The sequence below is a fragment of the Haemorhous mexicanus genome, chromosome 12 (genome assembly GCF_027477595.1).
Source record: "Haemorhous mexicanus isolate bHaeMex1 chromosome 12, bHaeMex1.pri, whole genome shotgun sequence".
Taxonomy (NCBI): domain Eukaryota; kingdom Metazoa; phylum Chordata; class Aves; order Passeriformes; family Fringillidae; genus Haemorhous; species Haemorhous mexicanus.
The window spans coordinates 4703062-4725008 of NC_082352.1; the positions used below are offsets into that span (position 1 = coordinate 4703062).

At 43.4% G+C, this 21947-nt stretch overlaps 1 protein-coding gene across 2 annotated transcripts in view; it reads left to right on the forward strand.

The window, feature by feature from the left end:
• The first annotated feature begins 418 nt into the window (after window positions 1-418).
• SLC7A10 (solute carrier family 7 member 10) overlaps window positions 419-21947 on the forward strand; it is a 40713-nt gene continuing 19184 nt past the window's right edge. For both annotated transcript variants that reach the window (XM_059856960.1, XM_059856961.1), the window contains exon 1: window positions 419-530. In XM_059856960.1, the coding sequence (XP_059712943.1) occupies window positions 437-530 (94 nt within the window). In that variant the 5' untranslated portion in view covers window positions 419-436. The remainder of the gene's footprint in view (window positions 531-21947) is intronic.

Genomic DNA, 21947 nt, shown 5'->3' on the forward strand with positions numbered 1-21947 from the left:
TTGCCGTCTCGGTTTTAACTCTGGCAGCACCGATGACAAGCAATAAAACGTTTGTTCGGTACGTTATCGCACTACCTCAATTAAGAGAGCCCAAAAGGAGGCGGTCGCCCCGGAGCCCGCACGGGGCCGGCTCTGCCAGGGGGCCCGGGCCCGGCGCCAGGCTGGCTCGTGGCGCCGGGGCAGGACCCGCTGCCCGACACGCCGAATGTCCGAGCGCAGCGCTCAGCGTTGAGCCCTCGCCGCACAGCGCTGGCTCTGCTGTCCCCGCGGCCCCTCGGGGATGCACCCGCAGGTCGGAGGGCGGCCGCGCCCCGAGTGACCGCAGCACTCAGGGGTCCCGCGACCGCCCCGGCCCCGTCCGGCGCGGCCCCCCCGGTCCCGGCCCGCGGGGCGGCGCATGCGCGCGGGGCCGCGGGGCAGAGCAGCGCGGGCAGCGATGGCCGGCGGGGAGCAGCGCTTGCCCGGCGGCCCCGAGCGGGTGGCGTTGAAGAAGGAGATCGGGCTGGTGAGCGCCTGTGCCATCATCATCGGTAAGGGCACCGCGGGCCGCCCCGCTGCGCCGCTGACAGCCCTGCCATCGGCTGTGCTGCCGCAGCGGCGGGGGCTCGGGACCGGGCGGCGCGGGTACAGGTGGCGGCGCGGCGATGCACGGCTCCGCGGGCAGGTGTGCGGCACCGGCGAGGGGACAGCGCGCCGCTGCACCGTGCGGCTCGGCCCGCAGCGAGCGGGGCGGCGAGGGGCTGACACACGGTCCGTGCTGAGGTGCCAGCCGGAGTGAGCCCCCTCTGCCGACTCGTTCAGCTGAACGCCAAGTCCTGAGGTTTCCTCAATGCTTTTCTGATGCCCGGTGAGCTGCTGAGGCTTCTGCAACGCTCACTTATCAGGCTAGACCAGATTGATTCGTTTATCTCTCTGAGATTGGGGCTCTGCAAAGTGCAGGTGGCAGCGTGGGCTTTTGGAAGGCGCTGCCGGGCTGTCCCGGAGCCGCGGTGGCGGCAGCGCCAGCTGGCAGCGGTGCTGTCCCGCCGCAAGCAGCGGTGCTGTCCCGCAGCAGCCGTGGCTGACACAGAGGTGCTGTCCCGCAGCAGGCAGCGGTGCTGTCCCGCAGCAAGCAGCAGCCGTGGCTGACACAGAGGTGCTGTCCTGCAGCAGGCAGAGGTGCTGTCCCGCAGCAGCCGTGGCTGACACAGAGGTGCTGTCCCGCAGCAGCCGTGGCTGACATAGCGGTGTTGTCCCCAGCAGCCATCTCTGGCACCGCGGTCAGCAGCGGGGCTGAGCTGCTGCTCCCGTAACAGATCAAAACTCGGAAATTGGGGCAGGGTGTGCTCAGCTCTGTCCCTCCGTGTGCTCCATCACTGCTGGGGATGGGGGCACGCTTGGGGCAGGAAGATTCGCCCAGGTGAACAAAAGCAGCCTGTACCAACCCAGTCAGCCTCAAAACCCCGCAGGAAGACCCAGCCGTTCTGTCACCAGGACCTGGGGACAAGGCTCTCAGTGACAGCTGTGTCAAGGTGCACGGCAGCTCAGGGAGGTAACAGCGGGCACAGCAGGACCTGCCACATCTATGGGAATGCACTGCTCAGTGGCAGAACTGGCTGGGACACCCCCATGTGTCTCTGTGGTTGATGTCACCAAGCCTGAGGAAGAGGACTTCACTGCCTAGGTGATCATAATGCCCTGCTGCAATTTTATGCTCTTAGTCATGTATGTCTGTATGTCCAATGTACGTGGATATGGTCTCGCAAAAAAAAAAAAAAAAATCAATGCCATTGAACAGGATCATTGTGAACAAGGCTGTTAAGTGAAAGGCGAATATTCCATTCCATAGTCCATTCCCATAGTGAAACACTGAAATCTGTATCTGCACTTTTTGGGGAGATGTGTTCTACATATCCAAAGATCCAAAGATACCTTTATTTTGAATCCCTCAACATAATTAAGGGGAAAAATCTTGGTTCTGGATCTCAGTGGAGCTCAGATGACCTTGTGTTAGAGTGAGGTTTTGAGTGCAGAACATTGCTGTAGGTAAGGCACTTCCAGGGTTGGGTATTCCCCGAGTTGATGTTGGCCATAGGGAAGATTTATTGCATCTCTGTCATTTATTAGGTATGACAGAATGGTACCTTGAGACTGCTACCCTTCTCTCCCAGTCAACTTTCCATCAACCTTATTTGCAATATCCTGCAAGCAGAATTCATATATGTCATGCCTGTCCAGAATAAATCTTGTGAAATAGCCTCTCATCTAATCAGGGACATTTGAGCAAGGAAAAGCACTGACATTTTTGATAAACTGTAGTACTCTCAAGTGGTCTAAGTGTTAGAGAAGGTTATCTGCTTTGCCACATAAAGCCTGAAAATTCTTCTGCCAATTTCCCCATATTTTCATAGAAGACATTTGAAACACAACAACAAGAGGATCCTATTTTTAGTTTGATTTGTTTGTGTGCAGATGCATGAAATTACATCACGTATCAAAGTCTTCTGTAACAAAGTGGTATGTAGTAGGAATAGTCTGGCTTTGTAGGTTTCACTGCATAAAACACGACAGCCTCAAATCACAGGACACTGTGAGTTAAATCAGATAGGCTTGCAAGCCATTACTGGAGTTAACTAAATGAATTCTTATTTAAGACTCCTTTATTAAAAAAATAAACTAGTTGATCCAAGTTGGTGTTAGGCAACCGGTTAACTCACAAATTTTCTGTTTGATAGAATTTAACAGAGGTGGAAGATTTATTTCCATGTGATTTAATAGCATGGAAAAAACAGATGCAGTCAGCGTGTCAGAGCCTGTGGAACAGACCAAAGGACAGACCAGGACTTTTATGTCAGCCATCATATTGGATTTCCTGGTTTTGAGTGGAGGAGGAAAACCCATTCCAAGGGTTTAGACATCAGATTCTGATGCATCCCACAGCTAAGTCATACTGAGAACACCAAGAAAACCAGAAATCACTTTAGGAAAAAACTCTTCTTGCTCTGTATGGACATAAGGCTTATGCTTTCTTATTTTTCTTTAAATGTTCTTGCAGGTACGGAAAATGTATAAGCATATTTTTATATTATCAAATAGAAGTTTGATGCTGTGATCTGCCAGAATTACACTAAATGTTCTGGTTTAGCTGACTGTTCTACAATTCTAATCAGCTGCAGGATGGATATAGAGAATTATAATCTTCTGGTAATTAGGAAGAGGAAACATGAGGCGGTATTTGAAAAATACTGTAAATATGAATTTATAAATACATGATTATTAAGTTTGTGGGTGCCTTCTATACACTAACTCTGCTTGTTTGAAATAAGGTATTCTATGAGTTGCAGAGCTGGGGACTCTGGGGAGCACTCAGCAGGCAATGACATGGAGTGAAAGAGGAGGCTTGGGGGTGGGAGCACCTGTGTCACCATTACCCTGTACTTGAGAGTATTCCTCTAATGGCAGGATGCAGTCTGTAGAATTTGCTGTCTGTTAGTAGTACTCCATCAGAGTTGCAACCAAGAGAATAAAAACAACTTCTCAGGGTACATCAGGTTAAACATGCATGGCTGTTAGAGCTCAGGAGGGCTCAGCCTGCCCTGTGGTACAGAGCACATCCTGGTCCAGGGAGCAGGGAGGGCACAGACAGCCTGGATCCTGCCAGTTGTCCTGAAGCTCCCATGCCCTGTGCTAATTCCCTGGAAAACAGGTCTTCCTTTTCAATCTTCTTGACATGTTTTGAATTGTAGGGGAATTTTCTTAATACCTTCACAACCAAGGTACTTATCAACACAATAAATTGCTGTGCTGTCTTAATGCACTCACAAAACTCATCCTTTCAATTCTTTATCCTCCTTTTATAGGGGTTTGAAAGGTTTTGTTGTAAGAAATACCAGTTCATCTAACAAAAAACTATGCAGAAAAAACCCCGATAATAAACTACATCAATTAGGAGTATGTCTTTCCCATAACCCCCAACAGAACAGTCTCCTGATCTCTTCCAGCAGCCTAGCATTTGTACAACATAGGTCTGTCTTTCATTGCTTCATTTATATTTTTTTACTTGTTTACAAACAAGCCTGATTAGAGAAGAAGGCTATTTCAAAAGTTCATTTCACACTGAGGCAGAAGACTGCTCTTCTGAGTATCCTGATGTAAATACAGGTACTAAATACAAAACCTTTTAACTCTAAATAGAAACTGGTAGTTAATGACTGTAAAACTGAACAGTGTTTAGTAGTAGTAACAAATCTTTCTGGCAATTCATCTCTGTCACAGAAAGAGCACTTTTGGAAAGTGCCTGAGACATGCTGTAGAAACACCCAAACTGCTCTGTCTCAAACATGGTTATGTACAGTGAAAACAAATCTCACAGGCTCCAGATATTAATAATCTAATGCACTCACATGTACTGCAAATCAAGCTTGCCAGTACTTAAATGAACTGATACAGCTTAAAAAGTAGTGACATTCATGTGTTATTATGTCCTAGATAATAACATATAGATAGTATATCATTGTTTGAAATCCACACTAGGTTTTATTTAGCAGACACAGAAATCAATGTTGTATTTAATTGAACAGTTATTTCATGCACATGCTTTCATAGGACTGTGTATGTAATTAAGATTTTTGCATGTGTATTTTCTTTGAGCACATGCATCTTAGGTATACAGTGCCTTCCTTGGAGTCTTGCCTGTGTAGATAAAAAGCTAAGTAAAAAGTTCCATGACTTGATGTAATTTCTACCACATTCCTTTGTTCTTTAGAAAAGTACAAGAACTGGAAAGTGCAGGCTGATTAATGTCTTAAAGCAGCCTGGTTCTTTGGGTCTGAACAACAAAATTCACCATTCATGTACTAGAAATGTATATTTAACTGTATACACAAATTGTATATATAACATGTAAAAAGGGTTGTTTGACTGTTTAATACAGATCAAGTAACATCATATAAAACAAACAGTTAAACATCTCTTAAAATCTTTATTTATGTGCTTTTAAAACTGCATGAAAGTAGCCATAGGGTCATACTAGCATTGTGATGAAACCTGTTGTATACTCATGAATGATTTAATATCAGGTTATATGAGACCTACTAGAAGACTTACAAATTCAACTACAATTAATATTTCAGCTAAAACTAAATACATCTCCTTTTTTTGCTGAGCACAGGCAGGCAAGTTATCTGCATCAGCTGACTTGGCACTGCTTAAAAAATGCTTGTGGTGCTTACCCTGCTCCCACACTAATTTGATGTGAGATCCTTTATAAACTGGTTCCTGATTCAGGTCCAGTGATAGCAACAAAACTGTTCAGCTGACCAGTGAGCAGTATGTTCAATTTTTGCTAGTCCTGAAAGTACCTTTCTGAAATTTATCTGTCCAATTGCCCAGATGACAGCACAGGCTTTACTTCCATCCTAGCTGACCTCAGTCAGCCACCCAGTGGATGGTCTCAGCAGAATGCCCACAAGCTGGAAAGCCTCCTTCCATCAGAGATGCTTCCTTAGGCAGAGTTGTCCTAGCATGTAGTGCAACTTACTGCCCACACCATGGTAATCCATCAAGACAACAACTGAGTTGTCTTGGTTGTCATTATATCTGCCTGTCATCATACATACATACAAATTATTGCATATGCATGTACATGGAAGTTTTTATTTGCATAAATATCACTTCCCAGTGCAGCCCTCCAGTGTGATTTTTCCTCCTTGTCAGTAACAAAAATCATTTGCCAGCCTTGCTGTGTGTCAATAAGCTGTCTCCTTACTGCTGTGCCTCCTGCCATTCTGACATCCCTTAAGATCCCACAGATAATCTTTGTTGGCAGAGATCTAGGCAGAAACAGGATTCAGAAAGCTGCTAGCTTAACACTGGGGAGAGAGAACATGTGGAGCTGGGAATAGCCTTCATATTCCTCTTTTTCAGGTGGAAATGGTATTAATGCACAGTGCTTGCTGTATCCTCTCTGGTCATGTTTCATGTGCCACCATTGCTTAAGGGGACTGGGTTTTGGTCATTGAATCAGATCCATCTCTTAATCAAGTAACATTTCAAATCATTAGGAGATCATTACTAGTCAGACACAATGGACTTCACTGGAGTAGAACCCAAGTTACAGAACTGCAGCAGAAAGAAAGATGTATGAAAAAACAGCAGAAAGCCACCACCCACATTACTGGATGATTTTTCCTGATTTCTGTGATCCTGCCTGGAGTCACAGAAAACAGCGTTGTTGCAGCAAGAATTTTCTCTCTCTCTGGATCTGTGAGAGAGCATTTCACTTTTATAGCTAACTGAAGTTTCAGGACAGACTTTTGTTTGGTGACTTGTGAGAGTAATACAGATTACACTTCAGTGCTTCTCTCTCAAAAAAAAAAAAGTTTCTAAACACTTTAGGAAGGAGTCAGCCTTCCTTATCTGTTACACAACTTGCTAACTAATATTTTGAGCATTTAGTTCCACATGGCACTTACTGATGGAACACACAGAGTATTTACAAATGCACAACTGTGTTTTGTTTTCAGGGCAATAGTTCAGGATCGAGCTCTGGACTGCAGAGAACTGTAATTCAGTGTCTTGTCCTTTCATAAATGCAAATTATGGCTTAGTAAAGCCAGCGGTCAATCTTTGTTTGAGATAAATGGCACATATTCCTTACTAGTGAGAAACCACAAAGACACTTTTGAGGGACTTGTGAATGATTTTTCTATATAGCTCAGAGGCTTAGGCTCAGATTCAAAACTACTGAAAATTACATGTCCACAATCCAGATGTACATTTAAGCTGATAAGTGTCCATAATTTGGTATGGTACCTAATAGGAAAAAAGGTTCATACTACTGAGAAAGATCCAGTCTGCATTAGGAAAAAAAGAAAGCTGGAGATCACAGAATGACCAGGTTGGAAGAGACTTTAAAGATCATTGAGTCCAACCCAGCCCCAACACCTCAACCAAACCCTGGCACCCAGTGCCACATCCAGGCTTTGTTAAACACACCCAGGGATGGGGACTCCAGCACCTCCCCGGGCAGCCATTCCAGAACTTTATCACCCTGTCTGTGAAAAACTTTTTCCTAATATCCAACCTAAATTTCCCTTGGTGCAAATGCCCATCCAAAATGCAAGTTACATTTATGGCATGGTATTTTACCATGTTCCCACGTTCTTCAAGGCTGTCCCTACATACAGTTCTCCATCAGAATTGTTTGGGGTAGCCTTTTACTTGAGTTTAGGGAGCTGAAAACAAGCTGCAGTTTCATTTGAAAGTAAAAAACATGGCAAAGTTCAAATTAAGGCTGGTAAAAAATCAGGGGGGATTCTGCAGCTTCTCTGGGCTAGCAGCTGACCTCTGAGGCTAAACTGACTTATAGAGGAAGTCTGAAAAGGAGTTGTAATTAGAAATTGCTGGCAGTTTCTCTTATTACTGAATATTTCTGGAGAAAGGAAAGGGTTTTATTTGTCCACAGATGTGCCTTTCTGCTGTATTTGGTATCAAGGAGAATTCAGCATGTGAAGTCCCACATGTACAATATGAAGAGGGGAAAAAAAAGCTGAATTTGTATTTTTCTGCAACGGTTGCCACACAATTCTGTTTCTAAGTCATTAGCTATCAAGAATTCATTGACTGTGGTTTTGGTTTGGGTGGATTTAGTTTAGGTGAGTTTTGCTAGTTTTTGGGGGTTTTTACTTTCTTACCTTCTAAAAGCAGTAGAGAATTCTGATTGAGACAGAGTGACTCTGATCACAAGGCTGAAGCAGTGAGCTCTGCAGTGAATGCCAGGAGCTCAGATACAACAGAAACTCCTTCCTTGACAGATGAACTAACAAAGGTAGCATCCTTTGCTAAGTGTCTCACTCCTGATCTGGCAGTACAGTGCCTGCTTTCAGCAGTGCCATAAATCTCCACTCGTGTTCCCTTTTCCTGTGCCTTGCAGCTCATTTCCTTCTAGCATAATGTAGCCTTTTCTGTTGAGAAAGTCTGCTCTGCTTTGGCAGGCTCACAACAAGCAGAAATGGTTTGGTGGAGGTTTAGCTTTTTTTTTTTTTGCAGCTTTTCATGTGCCAAACTTTTCCTTTTGAGACCCTGTTTTTTGTTGTACTGTGGGGGGAGTTTCTCCTAGCTGCCACGCTTTTTTGTCATCTTGATTGCAGCATGATAAAATGAGAAGGCATTTGTCAGTACTGAAGTGCCCCAAATATAAAACACCCTAACAGTGTTGTGTTATTCTGCTGGTCCTTAAAAACCCAGAACTCTCCCAAAGAGTTCTTTAGCAGATGTTCCATGGCAAGGAGCAGGGAGCCAGCAATCCAACATTGACTGAGCATCTCAACACGCTAATTCCTTTTAAAATGCTTGCAGCCCTCTCTGTATAGTGAGAGAGCATAGAGAATATGCAAGCCCTGTTGTCCTGCAGAGGAAAGACATGTACAGTGGTAAATACATTTATTCATGTCAGCCTCCACAAAATCTCTTTATGCAGTATTAGTTTATTCTCCTGATGTTTTCTTCTGGCACTGGCCTTTGCAAGGCAGGAGTGAAAAGCAAGATTTGAAGAGCGATTGTCTACAAACTGTTCCCAAATTCAGGAACTTGCAGATGCTGGTGTTGTGATTGCAGGGTAATGTACAAACCAGTGTAGTGTTAGGGTGAGCTGTTTAAATTCTTGCTTCTACACATGGTTCATCATCTCTTTCAGGCAATAGAGACAAATTCCACTGGATCTCAGAGCAAGGAAAGTGGTGAGGGCTATACTGGTGGAGTTTAAGCCTGAGGAATTTCTGTGTCATTGAGTAGTGGAATAACCCCTGGAGCTGAATTGCTTGATTCATTTAACACTTTCTTTAGAATAGTACCAAAACTTACAGAAGACTAAAATCTTTTTGCAACTGAAAATCAAGTTGAATTCTTTTTTATCTGATCCTTAAATAATGGTGTAGTCACACTTCACATGTGGGGCCAAAATATCAATAGTGTAAGACATACCATTTAAAAGCAGTAAAACTTCAGAAAGGTTACCTCTGACTCCAAGAAATAGGTCAGTGATCTGGATGAGTGGCAGTTTTTCTGCTGTGAAAAACAATAGCTCTTTCATCAGTTATATGAAGCTGCTTAATCTAGATCAGGCCAAACATCTTAAAATAGTATACCACAAAAAATTATGTTTGAACAACATAAGGGCCTTACTTACATCCACAAATACCAGGAGAAATTGAGTTAAGGAAGAATCTCACTCTGTTGAATACACTGGGTCAGAGAGCTAAAATCCACAATATTAATGTGGTCTCTGGCAATGAATGTCACAAGGCTGCCCACCACAAAATTTCTAATTCACATGTAGCACTGCTCAACACACAGGAACATTGATTATTGTGCATTAACTCTGGGTTAGAAAATCCAGAGATGAGTGGTCAGTGTGAAAAACTGCTCTGTTACAGAGATACATCCAGACAGTGGAAGACAAAAGCTGAGGTCTGAATATTGAAACACCTTCTCTGAAACACAAGGAGTTTTGTGAAAAGGCCATTGCACTTGTGTACACGTATATGACATTATAAGCTACAGGTGTGACAAGAAAAAACATCCTTGCTTGGCTAGTCTCCCAGTTCTTCAGTGGCTTCCATCTTTTTGCTGTTAAATTGTGTAACTATCCTGAGAGGAGGAGAAAAAGCCACTAACAGGTGCCATGTATTCCAGGTTTTTAATGGTGTTGTGCTGTGAGATTGCTCCTGGTCAGGACCCATGAAGAAGGCTGATGAATCCAGAAGAGTTTCTTGCCTCCCTGCCCAATCAATATGTGTTTCTCCATAAACCTGAAGATAATGACTGCCAAGGAATGAGGACTTGCAGCTTTAAACTGTGTGCTTTTATATCATAAAAATTCATCCTTTTGTACAAAACACACAAGGGATCATTTTTTCTTAGGGAGTTGCAAGAAAAGGACTGACAAGAATGAGTTCCTTGTCTGGATTATTTCAAAATTCTTTAGCAGCTCTCCTGAGAGCTTAATAGGACAGGATTTACTTGTTTGTTTTAAGGGAGGTTGCCTCAGACTATATTTCATTTTGATTTCCCCACGGCTTATTTTTTTCTCTGCCCAGATTTTGTCCTGTTTTGATAGCAGACTTATTCTTTGGTATCTGGGGTTTCAAGCCTTGTATTATCACTAATTTAAAACAACTCAGACAGTTCTGATGTCCTGAAAGGGATAAGAAACTGTATCAGAAATGTCATTCTTGGTCTCCATAAATACAGGTTTCTTTTTTCTGATACTTTTAAATGCAGTCTGAAAACTTGAAAAACCATATATTTGGGAAACATACATAATGAATTCTTTTTATGAGAGTCTTGAAAATAGTAATAGCCTTAGTTAGTACAAAAGAGCAGAGAGTATCCAAGCTTGTTAAGCTTGCAAACACTGTACCTTGACTCAAGTAAATTTAAAAATAGCTGAATCAGTATTTTAAAGAATAAAGAAGTGTTTGATTTTGGTGCTGTCCACACATGCCTAGCCTTCAGCTTGAAAGGGATTTCCATGAGTGTGATAGAATTAATATATTTGTAATTTTTAAAAAAGCTGACAAAAAAAGCTGACAAATGACAATTTTTGTACTCCTGCTAGTAGATCTTGTTGCAATTAAGCCATTTCTTATGGTAAACTCTGCCAGAAACCAGTAGGACACAATGTCTCCATGTTTTTTGGTTGTGGACAGGGCCAGTTCCCTAGCAACACAGCAAGATTTAAGCAGACTTTAGAAAAGGTGCCCAATCCTGTACATATTACAAGTGCATACAGAAGGAATAGCTCTCCTTCACATGCTTGTGCTCCTGACAGAAAACTAATGACCCTTTTCTTAACTGGTCCCAAGTCCCTCAAATCCTACTGAAGGCTACAGGAGTGGAGGACTTCATTGCCTCCTGGCCTTTAAATTAACTGAAAGCAGCTAGATACAAAACTCATTAATCCTTTATTGCCACATACCTGAGTGAGGTTGGCAGTCAGGGAATGAGCCTTGCTGTGTTCAGCCTGCACAGCAGAGAGCAAAGCCAACAAGTGTCATCTGGTCTCATTAATTGAATTTGCAGGGGCCAGTCCCATTCCCTCATTTTACCCCAAATCCAAAAATGAGCACACTTGTCCCTGACCCAACATAGCCAGGGGACAGGAGCAGCATCCTGGCTGCCCTTTGCAGCAGGTGGGGATCACCCTCTGTGTTTCAGACAGGGAAAGGGGCACACAAAGGGCAAAAGGAGCAAATTCACTTTCAGCCACCGTCTCCCAGAACCTCCCTGAAGAGAGCTCTGCGAGTAAACCATCTATTGAAATGCCTTTGTTTCCTTCTGAAGCCCTCTGAAATAGTCTGAGGAACTCTTGGCTGAGCTGCTCAGAAGCACTAGATCTGAAAAACCAAAAACCAAGGAGAAAACTTCTGTCAAGTGACATTTATAAAGAACATGCTTCAACCCTAAGGCTGATACTTTAGGAAGCCAGGAAGGAATAAAACAAGACAGATGTCCAATCTCTTGCAAAACTAGAGCAGAAAAGGTGGATTATAAGCAGGGTCCCACACACTGTGGTGGCAGGGATGTTCAAGTCTGTGTTAACGTCTCTTTTACAGGATTAGCTAATTTAATTCCATGTTTCTGTGTACTCAGACTGTTCTATGAACAAGTTTTTCTGTTCAGGGGGCAGGAGTGACATTCTTTTGATGAATTTTTTATACAGCTGGCCAACTGTTTAGATAAACCTGTTACATAAAGACATCAGTGAGCAACATGAAGTCTGACAATTCTGAAGATACCTAATTTCAAAAAGTAGTTGTGATATTTGCAAATTCAAGATTCATACATGAATAAGAATATTTTATAGCAATGTTGCTAACTCCTGATCATATTACAACAGGTAATATGATTCCCAGATCAAAGATATTTAGGAACTGCAAGAAAAGCTGCCATTTCTCTTGGAAATCCAGGACTTTCTAGTTCTCTGCAGTAAAATTGTCTAAACATGTTCTTTAAAATAAATTACATATTTAGAAATAAAGTCAAGATACAAGTCAGCACTGATTCTAAATACATGAGGACAGCATCATAAGTGGTGTCTGTCAAAGTGAATACTGGGCTGATAAGTGTTTGTAAATCTCATTTAAACTCAGGTTGAGCTGTTTACCAAAGTGCATTTTGAGTTTGGTGCAAGCTTTAAGTCAGGTATCATTGTGCAATAGCTGTGCACACCCCAGGAAGCATAAATACCTTTTCTTTTTTGCTTTTAAATTCCACCTCAGTTCATTGACCACAGCCTATCTTTGTATTCCTTGATAAAACAGAGATAAAGCCACTTAGAGATGTGACTACTGAGATTACCATGCTAAGAGGTAAAACTAACACAGATTTACAGCCAGAAGAATGCAAACTCGAGAGATTGAATGATTTCTGTTTAAGGAGGTATGAAACCTGCAACAGCCCCAAGCTTTGCTAAGAAATTCATGTCTTGTTTACATCTGCATCCAAAATAAGGTTGTGCAAGATCCTAGGCATGGCAGTAGACCTTACAGGAGACTCTGAGTCAATCTTTCTTCTCAATAACATGAGCTATAACACAGCAGTTGATGTATTTGGATGATTTGTTACTGCCATTTTCATATGGCTTTGTTTTAAATATGTATTGCCAGGAATTGCAATTCAGGAAGGCACTTGGAACATTTTAACCTTTTCATATTCAGGATAATATTGAAGAATAAGCTTTACCTTGAAAGTTTAGGACACTGAAGTTCCCATTATACCCCTTCAGAAATGAAGGATTAAGTGATGCCTGGTTTAGAGATGCTCTTGGTGGATCCCAAGTTTGCAGAAGCTGTGTAAGCACAGTCAAAAATCCACCAACTAGCCTGAGTCTGAGGACACTTCTGCAGGGCTCATCTTTGTGGGATCAGAGCAGAAGGCATAAAACCCAGTATTCTGAGAGAAAATCAGGGGCAAGAGTGGGAATGAGGTTTTGCTTTATTTGCAGTTGAGCAATCAAGTTCAAGCTGTGTTTTTTCTCCAGACCTGCTCATTCCTGTCATGCTGCCCCATAAATCCCACAGTGTCCCTTGGCTGGTGCAGAGCACACTTGGGCTTTTGGCAGCCATAGCTGAGGGGTGCAAGGACACCAGTAAGTGCAAACAAAGGTTTTAATTTGCAGGGAGGAATGTTTTTCACAGCAGAAAGCTGCAGAGGTAAGCAGGGAGTGTGGAGCAGTGGGGGGTCAGTGAGATATGCAACTTCCAAGCTGCTTTCTTCCTCCAGAGCCTGGACTTGTCTAACAAAAAATCCTTCTGTGTGCTGTGTAACTCTCCAAATTGCATCCTGATGTTTTATTTAATCTTTCTGATTTGGCCAGTGACACATCCATGAGGACTTACAGCTTTCAGGAAAGGACAGCAAGAGGCTTCCACCCTGGGCAGCAGCTGCTGATGGATCTTCCAGACTGAATAATCTGTTCACTGTGATCAATCACAATGAGCAAAAAGAATAGAGTTAGGGGGAGAAAAAAGGGAAAAAATCCAGCATTTTCCACAAAACAAATTATGCTTCAAAGATGGTACAGGGGATTTACCTTTGGCATGAGTAGGGCTGAAGAGTGGCCTGCTAAAGAGATGTAGCTGTCATATTGTCCTCGTCTGAGCCACAGCACTCCCCAGCACAGCTGAACTCTTCTTCTGTTCTCACAGCTAGTTGGTGAGCTTTACAGCAGCATTTTGGAATTGCTTTTCTTCTTGGTAAATACCAAAAATCATTGCAGGTGTAGAGGGCCCTGTGAGAGCACTCCCAGAGATTGAGCTGTCACTTGTGGGATTTCTCAGCTGAGGGACAAACATTAAATCAGCTGAATGGGCTGACATCTGCCCCCTAAGCCACCACAGAAGAACCAATCTCCACTATCAGGTGCTTTCCTTAAAATCTGAATTTATCAGCATGTATCAGTCTCACAGTGACCTAGAGAAGACCCCCCATGTCCTCCAGCATGCTTGCAGGGCAGAGCTCTACCCACTGCCCATTTCTACATCAGGGGGGGATTTAACAACCCATTTCTGCCATTTGCAGGTAAAATTCCCAGTCAGGATATTGAGATCCAGAGAGCACAGGAAGCAGATGTGGGACAGATAGCAGGGCCAAAGGAACATAAAGCTGCAGTGTTTGCAGAGCAGTCAGTGGCCAGTGCTGCACGTTCTTAGCAGGGCTATCCAGGCATTGTCACAGGGACCCTCCATACCCCTCCCACAACACCAAGGTAGGCTTGGCACTCAGTTTCTCTTTGGAAATCAGTAGGAGGGTTGAAGCCTCTCTCCTTTGCTTTCAGGGTCACAGTAGCTCCTTTATGTCCTACAGTCAGGGGGGAAGTTTGAGCCTCTGTTCCCCACAGAGCCAGGTGCCACTGCCAATGGGGATGCAGTGGGAGCCACCAGAAATTACTGCTCTGCAGCTGTCTGTGGGCTTCCCTCATCCTTACCTGGCAGCACTGCCCTGCAATAAACCCTGCTCCAGGCCCCTGATGCCAAGGAATAAGGCAAAAGAGGAAGGTGCAATGTGGAGCTCAGTAAAAGCAGCAGGTTGTAATCCCCTCCTGGCACAGCTGTAGTGCTGCACAGGCTGCTCTGAGTGCAGCAGTGTGTGGGAGCTCACAGTGAGAATATCCCACTGAAAAAGTCACCCAGTCCCCAGGAGAAGGCTTTTCCTGATGTTTCAGCCTTATCATTGCAGCTACAGAGAAGGGCAAGGGAGGCTGAGGTTTCCTCTCCATGCTAATGAAATGCAGCCCACATACCCCAACGCTGGCAAGAGAAGAGGAGAGCAAGTCAGAAGTTAAGGAAGTAGAGAAGTCAGACCAAGTACAAGAGTCAGAACAGAGGAGCAGGAAATAAAGCAGTGGACTGTGTGCCTGAAAAGAGGAGACAGAGCCTGCAGCCTGTGAAAGGATTAGCAGAATAAAAGGAGTTTCAGTTTAGAGCAACAACAAAATCCTATCATAGAGGCTTTAACTTCTTCTTTGAAATAAACACACTGTAACAGTGTTACTCAAATAAAACTGAATAAAACCATGTACTAGTGGTTTTAGATGACATCTGTCATCTTTATTATTTCATGTGCTCCTAAGAGCCCTGATCCAGCACCTCCTGACCTTTTATCTGCCTTAGTGCAGATCTGAGCTCTGCACACATCACCTGAATGTCCAGCAGGTCAGGACTGGCACTGACTGATAGGGACAACCAGGTTTCCTTCTCAGTTGTAGGTCCTGCAATTTTGGACCAAAGGACAAAAGGATTTGTAAATTCTTCTATCATACCTAGTGAATGCCCACACACATACTCAGGAGAGCATGATGCCTGCCAGCCAGAGAACTGGATCAGAGGTGTCAGTGCTGGTTTTGGTTATTGGAACATCAGCATTTGACTCAAGTACTATAATGAGAATGTCCCCACATTGTTATCTCCTTTGGTGAGGTCTTTATGGTCCAGATGTGCCCTTCCCACAAGTAGTCAGCACATGCCAAAGGAACCTCCTTTGAATGCTCTTGTATTTTGTGAATACCATGTTACCAAAACAGAGGCTGAAAAGCTTTCTTGATGAAATTTCTCTTGGTTAACCTGCTGCTGTTGAAGAAATGTAATTGACATATTATCACTAATTTTACAAAAAGGTAGACATTTTAAACCACCACATTTTTGTGGGTTTAAGCTGCTGGGTACTTGGGCAGAGGTTGGGTTACTAATGGTCAGTCTCCTGTGGCAAGCAGCAGGCTCCAGCTGAACAGCAAAGCACTGCAGTGCATAAATGCATCTTGCAGGATTAGAGTACTGCATTCCTTTGAGGCTGCCTTCCACTACCAGTGAAAAGGGAATCCAAACAAGCCATCATCATTCAGCAGTTTATATACCTTAAGCCAGAGCCAAATGTGTGGCTTACTACTTTTAAAGAACCATTCAAATGGCCCCAGATATACTAAAGATCCTGTGAAGACTGAGGTTAGCATGAATTTACCTTGATTGCTCTTCTCTAGGTTGTGATTTTTTCATCTGATTGCAGCACAGCTGCCTGGCACACTCCCAAAATCACAGCAATGCAGCTGCCATGCACCAGGTGTATCTCCTTGCCAGTTCTGTTTATCACTGGTCTTTGCAATTTAATAAGTGCTATCTTTTCTTACAATAACAGATGAGAAGGCAGAGGTTGCTCTCTCTCTGGGGAAGGATACATGCCATCATCCTGCACACTGGATGATTTCTGGGGAGAACAGCAACCCAAAAATTTGGCACCCACAGTAACATTCACTAAAATTCAGGATAAGAATGATATTCCATCCTTGCCACAGAGTCTCCAGAGAACAGATATTTCCAGCCCATTTCCCACAAGATGGGCAAGTCTGCTTTTTCTCTGTTCTTTGTGCATCTGGGCAGGGCACAGCTGTGCTCTACTGAGCAGATATTGATTTTTAATATATAGAAATTTAAATTATTTACAGCTCTCCACAGTACCTCATGCAATAGCAAAATCTAACCCTAATCACTGGAACAGACTGTTGCACACCTTGTAAGGCTGCATCAGGTATCATTAGTGAAGCTATGCCTGAAATATTGACTTTCCTTAACTCAGCTTTCTGTTCTATCCACAACTTCATTGTTAGAAAACCCTGGTTGTTCAGGCCCTCATGGACTACTCCTGCAGATCAGTGCTCAGAAGACAAATGATCTTCTTTATACATCTATCAGAAGTTAAGGAAAACACTTCTGTCAGTATTTGAAGCAGCCTGATTTTTAAAATCTTTAAAGTTGAGTGTAGTTTAATCAGATTATAAATTCTTAACACAGTAAAATCCAGTTGGAATGCTGGAACAGCAGTTTATAATGGCTGGTCATGTTCTGGCTTGCTAGGAATTTTAACATAAATATTTGAAGTCAGGTTTTAAGTTTAATTTTGTTAAATACTAATCCATGTAGACATTAAAATATTACTGTTATTTTTACAGCCCTTTTTGAGGGTTTTTTTTTTTGCAAGCACATTAGCAGAGCAGCCATAATTCATTTTCTACTGATACAGGAGTTCCATTTTTTTACTTGCATATGAAATTAAATGGCTATTATTTTAATTCCAAGCTTTATAGATCCTTTTATTCTTTATCTGTTTTTCATTAAGAGTTTTCTGAATGCTATTTCAAAGCAAAAAACTCCAGGAAATTCGATCAAATACCTTAACTGCCACATAGCCTAAATTCATGTTTGACTAGAGGATAAGAAAATGCACTTGAAGTGTTTGATGGTTTTAATTCCATTGAGTCCCTACAGCCTAGCAATTTTTTGGACCTGTGGTCTTGATTCAGAATTTCATTTACTCTTTGTATTTCAGTGGGGGAGGAGGGGACACTTCAGTCCTTGCACTGGATGTGCACTTGTGTGCTGCATGGCAGCCTCCTCTCCTGGCACGTGGCTGAGCCAGAGCTCCAGCTCAGCCAGGGCAGAGAGCAGCAAGTTTTATTTTCTGTGAATAAACAGAGCCATTGGGACTGCCTGTGCTGCCACAAAATTTCCAGTTTGCACCGAAATGATGAGCTGCTCATTTTACTTTTTTAACTGGCTTTGTATCTGTGTCATGCCCTGAGTTCACAAAGGGGCAGTGGCAGTCAAAGCTGGTCACTAATGCCCTCAGCTGGGAGTGTTTAACTCCTGGGAGCCAATTAACTGGCAATTAGCTGCACCAGAAGCTGCTTCATTTAGCAGATTTCTGCTAAACACAAACATAAATAAATATCCATGATGAGTTACATCGTCACCATTATTGACATAATCCACCTCATATTTAATTTGGATTGAAACAGTTTGCAAAGCACAATTCCTTTTGATTAAGTTTCTTTGTTGCTGTTGCCAAACAGGATTCTCAATTCTTTACAATATTTTCTACTGAAAAAAGATATATTTATTTATAATTCCTAGGCAGGATGCAAAGCTTCAGCATTTGTTGATAAGAGAACTTTTTTAAGCAGTGACACAGACTGTCATCCTGTTGGCCTGGGCAATGTCCACCTGGATGTGGGAGTCCTGAGAGGATGGGAGAACTTTTTGATTATTATTTTATTCTCAGTGAAAACTGCCTGTTGAGGATACAGTATACCCATACATCAAGAGAGAGCTGTAGCTGAAATCAGGTTGGTCACAACATTTGCTTTGAAAGAAGAACAATCCCATTTTTTGCAGCTTGCACACGTTGACACCGAGTGACGGGTGCCAGACTTGCCCTTCACAGTAAACACACCCAGACACCCACTCAGACCCTCTGCCACAACTGCAGCAATGAAACACCCACTCTGCACCTGGGGATACAATCTCTGATGATGCTCACCACTGAGACTGAGCTGTTTTACTGGTTCCTTTTGTGTTCAATAACCATGGGCTGCACCTCCCCACCAGCGCTGGAGCAGCAGGACAGGCAGGCGTTGTGTCTGCTCACACAGCATGGCCCTGCCTGCCTCTGGGCATCCTCAGCACCTGCCCTGGTGCTGTGTGACCACCCTGAGGGTGGAGTGCCCTCTCCTGAGGACAGCCAACAGCACTCCATGAAATGGGAGTGGCTCCTGCAGGAGTCTGGCAGGATTCACACTCATGAGCCATGCCCAGTTCATGCTAGAATCCTTCACTGAACTGATTTACCTCACTCTGGCCAGAAATTAAAAGGCAGAGAATTTCTTTGTTAATACTTCACTCTGAAGGGGAAAGAGCTGCTTAGACAAATTACTGATCCATCCAGAATTTCAGATGTACAACAGATCTTTAAAGAAATGTGCATGCAATAAAAAGGCATGAGTGATATTTTTCTTTGATAGCTGTACAGGAAATTGCTTGGTTTTATCCAAGAAAGACCAAATATGGTCTCTACATATAATAAATCCATTTTTACAGAACTGATGGATACTTTCAACAGGCTGCAAGATCCACTGTTTTTATAGTCTGTGTTTATTGTGTGCTGTAGATAAATAAAAAATGCCCTAAGGATTTTGCATACTAAGTGCATATGCCAAGTATTACCAAGTTCCTTTATTTTCTCACAAGCACAGGCATACTATTTTCCTTCAAAGTACAGTTCTTGAAGTGTTTTGGTGAGAATTCAGCTTTTGTTTAAGAAATCAGTTTCAGTTCTCACATTAAAAGACATCAAAAGCCCATACCTGACCCCAAATGCACTCTCATAGTTCAAAAGCCAAAGGCAAAGTGAAAACACTGGATTTTTCAATAAGCCCAATGTCCTAACTGTCACATCATTACCACAGCTCCCAAATGGTTTAGCTCCACAGGAGGTGCTGACCTCAGAGAAAGCTGCACACTGCATGTGTGTGACTGGTGTGGGAATCCCATCCCAAGGCCAGGTCACAAAAGATCTTAAACACAATTAGATAAACAACTGGAGATTTGAAAGGTTAGGGGGTTTGGCATTCTCTTCTCAGAAAACCAGGTTTGGGACCCACTTGCACTGAGTCAGAGATGGAGCATGGCTGACAGGAGAGGCTGGACCACTTCACAGCCACACTGCAGCAGCTGGTTTGGGTTCACCTGACTCAGGATTCACAAGTTTGGCTGCTTGGGCTGAGCATGCAGCTCACAGAGAACAGGCTGGGCTCCTCATCTGTGACTGTCTGAGCTGGAAACAGCCAGAATTTTCTTTGTTTGAGTAGAATACTTTCTGGGTGCACCTATCTGAAGGAGCAGGACAAGGAACAGACAGATTTCTGGATGGTTCTTCCATGCAAACATTCTACCAATATTACTGCCAGCACTGCTGGATGTGTTACTTGACTGGAGAGATAAAAAGACACAGACATTTTTTCCTTTTTTTTTTTTTTTTTTGTTCTTTTGTATTCACCTCCCCTATTTCCTATTTTTCTAGGATGTGGAAACTGCTCTCAACATTGTCCCAAAAAAAGAAAATAATCATGACACTGGATAAGATCTCAGAAGTGATATATAGATATATTTCAGGATATTTTGCTTGCCTTATGACTCATAAGGGTTGGTGACATAATTTTTAAACAAAAGCTGAGGTTGTCACGGTATTTTTATACTAATGATTCCATATTATTGTGAAAAGGAGGAAAAAAGGCCACAAACACCAAGAAACAAGAGATGACAAACTTCCAGGCTGTGTATGGGAAAGAGTGCATATTGCATTTTCTCACCCCTAAAGCTGCTCACCAAATTCCCTCCAGTTCCTGCTGACCAAGACCTCCTGAAAACTGCTTCTCATCAGGCAGTTTCTGACATCTTAATTTCTGGAGCATTTCAGTATCTCCACCATACCTGTTTTTAAACATGTCCTACACCAAGGTACTTTTTGGGCACATTTACCACATTCATGGCAGATTTTCATAAGAACATTTTGTTATCAGAAGGGTGCAGCACTTCCACTCCTACTGATAGGGCTTTTGCACGTGTTGTGAGTGCAAAACAATACAAAATCCATAATGACTTTGGAAGGTAATTTTGCCTTATTCTTTATTCAGTCGTGAAGGATATTACTTTTTTTTAAAATATTATTTACTACTTAATTTACAAAAAAAAATTAGTAGAATGTTTGTATGAAAGAACTATCCAGAAATCTGTCTGGTCCCTGTCCTGCTCCTGCAGATAGTTGCACCCAGAAAGTATTCTCCTTAAACAAAGAAAGTTCTGGCTGCTTCCAGCTCAGACAGAGTTGCAGACGAGGAGGACAGCTTTGGCAGTCTTACCATAACAGGAGCCCATCATTGTAAGCCACAGACACCTCCCTGCAGCCATTTGGATTTGGGAAAGAGCCCCAGTGCCAGTGCCCCTCAGTGCCCACCACCCAGGCTGCAGGGACCAGCCATGCCCTTTCCTGGGGCAGAAACATGAAACACAGAGAGCTCTGCCAGTGCTGAGTGCAAGCATTCAAAACCCACATCATGTTTGTTTAGCCTCTGTGCAAACCCAGGGCACCACAGGGAATATTTCCCTGTCTGCTCTGGGGTGCCCTGACCCCCAGGGCAGCACTGACTCTGACCCTCACTCATGGAGAAAGTTTCCCAGACTCCAAGACAGACTGGAGCCCACACAAGTGTGCAATAGATGATAGAGAGCAGTGTGGGTGTGTCACTGGGTGAGAAATTGAGGGTTTGGGATTTTTAGGATGTTGTGGATGGAAGCAAGATGGAGGGCACAGGGTGTGGTCCTGGGTTTCTTCTTCATGCTTCTTCTTCCTCCTTCTCCATGGGTTTGGGTGGCATTTTGTAATTGGGCAGGAAAGTCCCCATTGCAGCTCTGTGGGATCAGTTATTGGGTTAAAAGGGAAATAATCCAGGTGTCAGCTCTTAATTGGATAGTTCAGTCTTAAAAGCCCTTGGAACAAGAGATTGTTGGCCATTCTGTGCCTTCTAATGAAAAGCTGCTAAACTCTCAGCAGTGAGACTGTTTTACTGATAAGAAATAATAAACACCTGAGTGTGAACATGAACTGCTGTCTGGAGTGCCTTCAATCCAGAGCCAGAGAAACCCAAACTGTGCTGCTGTTTTTGGCAGCAAAGAGCAGATGCACACGCTCACCCTTCAGCAGGCTCTCAGTGTCCACACCTTTTGGGCCCGTCGTTATAGACAATGCTACTCTCTTCTTTTTTGACCTCCCAAACTCCCAGGAAATTTGCCTTAACTTGTTCAAATTCCTCTCAGGAGTGGATGCAAAGTCTTCATTGCAAAGGCACTTTAACTCCTTGCAGTGATACACTTGGGCATGGCAGGTGAGAGCAGACACTTGTGCAGGCTGAGGAAGCTGATGCCAGAAAAGTCATGGATCCTCAGCTGAGACTTCAGCAGAGCTGAGCACACATTTGCCATCTTTGGTGGCTGATAAAAGGCACCACTTCTGCCAGGGGATAATCAGAAGCAGTGCAGCCATACAAAATCTGAAAGGGGGGCACAGGGGTGGCACGGCTGTGC